Source organism: Nicotiana tabacum, chromosome 3 (genome assembly GCF_000715075.1).
Source record: "Nicotiana tabacum cultivar K326 chromosome 3, ASM71507v2, whole genome shotgun sequence".
NCBI classification, from domain to species: domain Eukaryota; kingdom Viridiplantae; phylum Streptophyta; class Magnoliopsida; order Solanales; family Solanaceae; genus Nicotiana; species Nicotiana tabacum.
Window position 1 is genome coordinate 196,024,664 of NC_134082.1, and position 8,005 is coordinate 196,032,668.

General features: G+C 34.1%; 1 protein-coding gene across 1 annotated transcript; it reads left to right on the forward strand.

Moving 5' to 3' along the window:
- The first annotated feature begins 5,932 nt into the window (after positions 1 to 5,932).
- On the forward strand, positions 5,933 to 7,598 carry LOC107792409 (ATP synthase gamma chain, chloroplastic-like). The gene has a single exon (XM_016614622.2). The coding sequence runs from the start codon at positions 6,234 to 6,236 to the stop codon at positions 7,365 to 7,367; it is 1,134 nt and encodes a 377-aa protein (XP_016470108.1). The 5' UTR covers positions 5,933 to 6,233; the 3' UTR covers positions 7,368 to 7,598.
- The last annotated feature ends 407 nt before the right edge of the window (positions 7,599 to 8,005 follow it).

The following is an 8,005-nucleotide window of genomic DNA, read 5'->3' on the forward strand; positions in this document are numbered from 1 at the left end:
TGTTGTTGTTGTTGTTGTATATTGTTGTACCATACAAATTTATCATCTCTTTGTTCTACTTATGCTTCCACTCCAACTAATCTTGAGATCATTGATATATGTCATGTTTGCGATATTCACCACTGTAATTCATGTTGGGTACATGGCTATTGTTGGGTCATTCTCATTCTTAGAAGAATTGTACTTTTTGTGATTATCTGAACATATATAAGAAACAAAAAAAAACAGTTAAAAATAACACATAGCTAATATACTAGAATTAATCGTGAAGATAATTAGCCTAGGCGATGGCTCTCTCTCCCATCCCTCATTGATTCAAAATTTAATTGGGTTGAACTTTAATTAGGTTTAGATAATGAGTTTTGAAATATATATCTAACTATGATCTATATTGGTTTTTCCTACAGACATGTAGAATTCGACCACAAATTACCGTGTTTCATCGAACCAGCAAACTGGCCATGGTTGGACCGTGATTATTTTCCCCCCTTCTTCTTTAAGGAACTTTTTGTTTGGCAAATGTACATTTTCTAGCTTTGTAAAAGGACATGGAGGATAACACAAATATTTTCGGAACTAACTTCATATGAAGTGTGGCTTCACTGCCCCCGAATTTTGGCTCTCAATTACGGAAATTTTGGATGGAGAGAGGCAACGGAGAATAGGGAAATTGAGAGAAGGAGAGAACAAAAGAAAAATGGTGTAACTAAATCACTTAATTTAAGGCATTAATAATGGATTACATATAAATGGTAAGAAAAACTTGTATAGGGCGGGTAATATACAAAATATCATCAATTTTAGTAAATAAATTTCAAATATTGTATAGGAAGGAAAAAATTCCTATTGGAATTTGCACACAAGGTGTCGTTGAAGTTTAAACTCCAACACAATGTGCTGGCGTTTTATACGCATGAGTTTCATTATGCTGGATTTTTTTCATATTTTAGCTAAGAGTATTTTCGTCCAGATGAATCTTCGCATTAAATAGTAGTAGCTATTTTTTAATTACCCTGTAAATGCTGTCTACTTTTTAACTAGTTGTCCGAAAACTGGCTAGCTCATTGTTATTCTGACAAAATACCAGGATAAAAGAATAAATAAGGTATCAACCTTTGCTATATGAGGTAAAAATTCTTAAATGATTTGAAAACTTTCCAATTGGGCTTTCTTTGTGGATTTTATAGTGTTTATATCAGAAGTCCATACCACCTTTGGACTTTTGAGTAAAAATAGCACGGTATAGTCAGTTTTTGGATTAGTCATTCAAAAATAGCCAGCGTTTATCAAATCAATGAAAAATAGCCACTATTTTGCTGCAACAGAGACTGGTCCAGCATAATACACTGGAGTTCGGTGCACATGTGTATGAACCCCAGCATATTATGCTGGACCGATATACTTTGCTGGCTCCAGTATAATATACTGGAGACTGGAGCACCGGTGCTCCAAACTCCAGTATATTATGTTGGACCGGTATACTTGCTGGAACTCCAGTATATTATGTTGGAGTTCTAGTGTACTTATGCTAGAACTTCATCATATTATGTTGGAGTTCCAGCATACTTATCCTAGAACTCCAGTATAATATGTTGTGATGCCAAGGGCTATCTTGAAGAGAAAGAAAAAAATTAGCTCTTTTTTATTTGGTTCTCATGCTCAATCTATGACCTTTAGTAAAGACAAATGCAAGCAGTTTATGCAGTTTGATTTCGAATGAGTTTCATCATGACAGTTTCAAACTATAACATTTAGTTCAAACTATAATATTCAGTATAACATTGAACTACTAGCCATTAACGAAAATTTAACTATTAACCACTTAAATTTTGTTTCAATGGAAAATATAAGCAGGGAATTAAATATCTGAGAATCACAAATCCATCACCGAATATTCAATCAGAGATGTCATTCAATGTGGTCACAGGGAGCCCTTACACATTGATGACCATAAAATAAATATTCTCATCAATCATCACACTATTTTTTTTATAACCATATGAGTTTGTTTGCACTTCCACTATTTTTATCATTATAGATTCTTTAAGTAATTTTGTCCCCTAAGTTTAGACAAATGTAAAGAAAACAATTTTGTTTCAATTGAAATTTGAACCATAATCTCACATAATTTTTATTAGGTCACACCTTTTAATGCATTCAACATGACAATAAATATATAACAACAACTTAGTGAAATTCCACAAGTGGGTCTGGGAAGGGTAGTGAGTACGCAGACTTTACCGCTATCCCGAGAGAGTAGAGAGACTGTTTCCGAAAGTCCTTCAGCTCAAGATGACGAAAATAGATAATATATCAGTACCATCAACAGAAACCATAGAAATAATAAAAACAACATAAAAATCGAAAAATAGATGAAAAACAATAACAATAACAAGTAAAACATGACAATAAGTATGTTGTTATATATAGAAATTTATTTATGGTGAATGTCTATATTTAGAGAGATTCTAGGATTTATTACTTGGTGGCTAAGTCACTTTCTCCCTATAAATTGTAATTTATCCCATATCAATAAGAATTTTCTTCTTTCTACTTTTCTCTGCAATATTCTTCTTCTTCTTTTATTGTTTCATAACACGTTATCAGCACGAGACTCTAACCAATTGGGTAGAAGCTTTGGGATTGAGCATAATGATTGTCAATTGTTCCATGAACTTCCTTCATGATTAAATTTTGAATTTAAGGTATGTATTTTACCGTATTTTTCTCTTTTATTCTATAATTTGATTTTAAATACAAGCAAAGAAAATAAATTTTGATTATAACTCTAATGGAGTTAGTAAGAAATTATAACCACTTGAAGTGGTAAAATTTCTATGTCTTGCCATGATCAAAGTCACGTATGATCGTGAGCACAAGAAGTGGAAACTCGTCCCATTGAATTTGCTTCATTCTCATTCCCGTAAGAAAATGTGATAGCAGTACATAATAAGTCTGAAAGAAGACAAAATTATTACTATGAATATATCAATGGATGTGGACATGGCAATAGACGAAATTATAATCATCATCATTGTGACAACGAGAACAATAAGGATTTTCAAAATAATCATTCACTTTGTGAAAGTAATATTTGTCATCAATTTGACATGAGATTTTGTAAAGCACATATAGATGATTATTGTCCATTCATGATGTGAATGTGACAACATCCGATTTATGAATACATATTCATTCTTGGAAGAATATGAACGTGCTAGTGGTAGTGAATATACCACACTCACCTCTAGAAGGAGGTTTGAGATGATATAAGAAAATAATGTCATTATTATGGCATGAATGGTCATTGGTCACATACCTATTGTACGCCAAAATATTTTGGCAATGTGATTATTAAAGGACAACAATAATGCAAGAAACATATCTTGCATATAATTTTGACCATGACCATAATGGTATAACTTTCTCCTTGAAAGAGATATATGACCATATGGATGTTGATGAATATGTGGTAGTACAAAATTAATTGAGAGCTCCAATTTATTGTGTCGTAGTAAGTCTCAAAGAAACTTATTCAACTTCTAAAGTATTCGCGAAAGCGGTTGATTATAGTGAGACTATAAATAAAGGAAAGATTTAATATCTTTTATTACTACAACTTGTAGCGGAATAATATGTATGTGAAAAGATACCCGCTTTATTCTCTAGTTTGTACTACACAAATAAAAGAACACCACACTAAAGTGGATGTTTATTGATATAAAAACTCATATCATAATTAACTTGGAGTTTATTGATAATTATACATGTCATGGTGTAAACCTGAACTTTATCAATATTGATAATTTATTCAGTTGGCATAATCAGTTTAGCCATATCAATTTAAGTATGATGTGCAAAAAAAAATCACATTGGTAAATATTAAAGAACTAGAAAGTTCTTTACGAATTCTCTTACATTGCTTGTTCTTATTAATTAATAGACCAACTAAAATTAGGATTGAATCCCATGAATGCTGGAAATATCAAAGGTGAATATGGGCTCATTCACCTGCCATGTATACCACATAAAATGCATTTATGAGATGGTTACATGTGCAATTATTATTAACTCGCACCATGGTGTTTTGCGAGGTAACTTGCTCAATAGTTTAACTTCGAGCATAATTTCCAGATTTTCTATTCAAGAAGTTCATCTTGATAAGTTGGTTTACAGCACAACTGGTTTAGCAAAATAATTTATTGAGCGTCTCCACTTAATAGCTAACCTATTGCTTATGAGAACAAAGTTATCTATATCAGTTTGATAAAAGTTATATACGAAAGTATATTACATTCTCCCCTCACAAATGGTTCAGGGTCAAAAACCAAATAATTCCATCTTATTATTATTGATGTGTGGTGTATATTGATTAACACCATAACCCACAAAGATGGGTTCTCAAAATTGAGGAAACAAGTTAGTTTTTCTAACATGAGGGGGAGACATGATAAACATTTGAGAAAACGTTACGTGGAACGGATTATCATTTGTATATATAGACCCTCGAATATCATAATATGAACTTGAAGTTCATAAAAAGATAATTCATTTGCAATATATTACAAAGCATGGTATACACATTTGCTGACCCAAAGAAAGTAACTATATTCTCATTGCAAATGCTCATATTAAGTCATAGAAGGACAAAGTCTATGGTACTCTTAAAGCGTATAGACAAATCAGTTTCAAATAAACTTCTTGATAAAGAAGATGGGCAAATGATCAAAATGATCATAATAAAGGAGGCAAGTGATCTAGAAGATCACATGATATAACACTTCATAAAATCTCATGAGAGATTCAGGTACCTGAACATATGAATGGAGAGATCTCTATGTTATGTCTTTATGAAAAAATGTTGCAACCGATATAAAATATTCATCGACGACATCTATGATAGTGCTAACTATAGATGAGGATCTTATGTTTGTCGAATACAAACACAAAAATATTAGCCAAATAGAAGAGACACAATTCGAATAGAATTGGTTTCATATGAAAGACAAGTATTTAGACCTGCAGTTCAAACACTTGAAAATATAAAGTCAATCAGTTTTCGATATCTTATATGTCTAGCATGACATGAAAACTTGATATGCATCTAAAGTCTATTATATGACTTAACTTATATGACAATCCGTGAAGGATTTATGTTGCTCGAAGCATATACAATTCTTGATCTTGAAGTACCACTTCCTCAGTGCAATTTATGCACAAATGTATCTTGTTATAACTATAAGCGTGATAATATGATAACAAGAGTTTTCACCTCTATGTGAAGATGTTGAACTGACGATTCCAACAAGATCATATGAAGACAATCATCTATTAGGGATGATGATTTCAAAGTGAAACAAATTCGTTCAAGTTAATATGGCTGATTTGTTTATCAAATCTCTACCAAAGATCTTTTGAAGATGGTACACAAGATTGGAATGCAAATGCTTAAAGATGTGAATTGATGCTCTCATCAGGGGGAGTTAATGCATGTTGCACTCTTTTTCCCTTACAAGGTTTTGTCCCACTGGGTTTTCCTTGCAAGATTTTTAACGAGGCAACCAAAAGGCATATTATTAGATATGTGTACTCTTTTTCCTTCTCTAGAATTTTTTTTCTACTGTGTTTTATTTAGTTAAGGTTTTAACGAGACACATTATCTGTTAAATAGACATTCAAGGGGGAGTGTTATAAATAGAATTTTATTTATAGTGAATGTCTATATTTAGAGAAATTCTAGAGTTTATTACTTGGTGGCTAAGTCACTCTCTCCCTATAAATAAAGGGTTTATTCCATTGTAATTTATCCCATATCAATAAAAATTCTCTTCTTTCTACTTTTCTCTGTCTTCTTCTTTATTGTTTCATAACATATGCAAAGAAAATTTGTTAAATTACAAGTAAGAAAATAAAAAATCTTACTTCCCAAAGTAGCAAATCAAAAATTTTCTTTCATTCACAACCGCAATCTCCAACGGTCTAAATCCTTATCCTAAAACCTCATCCAAATGCTGCTTCCCTCCACCGCTCATTCCCTCCTTCTCCCTTCACCCCACACCACCAAACATCAAGATTTCCACCATTGTGATAAGAATCTAAAAGACCCTCAAACAAAAGCCAGTTTTATCTCCCATACTTCCCTCTTTCCCTTCCTCTTTGGCTGGTTTCTTGCTCCTCCATATCAGCCAATTTTTTTGCATTGCAGAGCTAAGAAAAAAAAGTGACCCTTAACCATGTCTTGCTCAAATTTGACAATGTTGGTATCCTCAAAACCATCTCTTTCTGACTCCTCTGCACTTTCTTTCCGCTCTTCTGTCAACCCTTTTCAGCTTCCTAACCATAACTCATCAGGCCCTTCAAACCCCTCAAGATCATCATCAGTCACCCCTGTTCACTGTGGTCTCCGTGATCTACGTGATCGGATTGAATCAGTCAAGAACACCCAGAAAATTACTGAGGCTATGAAGCTTGTGGCTGCTGCTAAAGTCAGAAGAGCTCAAGAAGCTGTTGTGGGTGCTAGGCCTTTCTCTGAGACTTTGGTTGAGGTCCTTTACAACATCAATGAACAGCTTCAAACTGATGACATTGATGTTCCCCTCACCAAAGTTAGACCTGTCAAGAAAGTGGCTTTGGTTGTTGTCACTGGTGATCGTGGTCTATGTGGTGGTTTTAACAATTACCTCATCAAAAAAGCTGAGGCCAGGATTAGAGATTTGAAAGCTCTTGGCATTGAATACACTATTATCAGTGTTGGCAAAAAGGGTAATTCTTATTTCCTCCGTAGGCCTTACATTCCTGTAGATAAGTTCCTTGAAGGAAGCAATTTGCCCACTGCTAAAGATGCTCAGGCCATTGCTGATGATGTTTTTTCGCTTTTCGTGAGTGAAGAGGTTGACAAAGTTGAGCTTTTGTACACAAAGTTTGTGTCTTTAGTGAAATCTGAACCAGTGATTCACACCCTTCTTCCATTGTCACCAAAGGGAGAGATTTGTGACATCAATGGGAACTGTGTTGATGCAGCAGAAGATGAGTTCTTTAGGTTGACAACAAAGGAAGGGAAACTGACAGTGGAAAGAGATATTATGAGGACTAAGACAACTGATTTTTCGCCAATCTTGCAATTTGAGCAGGACCCTGTTCAGATTCTTGATGCCTTGCTTCCACTTTACTTGAACAGTCAAATCTTGAGGGCATTGCAGGAGTCATTAGCCAGTGAGCTTGCTGCTAGGATGAGTGCCATGAGCGCTGCAACAGATAATGCAACTGAGTTGAAGAAGAACCTTTCTAGAGCGTACAACAGACAGCGTCAGGCAAAGATTACAGGAGAAATATTGGAGATTGTTGCTGGTGCAGATGCCTTGGTTTAAGCATACTTCTTCTTGTTCCCCTGCAATTGTGCTTCTCTGTAGGTACAATAATGAAGTCTAGACAATTCTTATTTTCTGCTTCTCAGCCTCGTACAGACTTTGTGCACAAGATGAGAACCACATTATATTTTGTACACAAGGCCGGAACCAAACTTATATTTGTATTTCAATTTTTCTTGCTATTTTTGTAAAACATGAATTATTGAAAGCCTGAAGATTCACTTCCTCGTATAGCTTTTCGTATTATGTTGTGTCAATCTGTAGAGATCAGTTAAAGCACTCATGTAATTGCATATTGTATCCGCTCTTTATAGCTTCACCGAGAAATACATAGGTAGATTAAATATGGAAGCACCACCCATTCTAGAAGAACAGACTGATTTAATCAACCAGTTATACTTTTAGAATGTGGCCCAAGTTTTCATGGATTTTCCCCCTCTACGTCTTAATGATAAAACTGTACCATCGTTAGCTGATCTGCTATGAGGTTCAAAAGGACAATGAGGATTGAGGATACATTGTGAACTTCATCTTTGACTATACTCTGTTCCGTTATTGATAGTGAACTTGTAAATTTGACAACTCGCTTTGGAAGCTTGACCGTGGAAGTGAAACAAGCCATGTACCGTAGAACGAAC

What these genes read in the sequence shown, in the direction of transcription:
- LOC107792409 (XM_016614622.2), top strand. Translation starts at nt 6,234, where the DNA reads ATGTCTTGCTCAAATTTGACAATGTTGGTATCCTCAAAACCATCTCTT.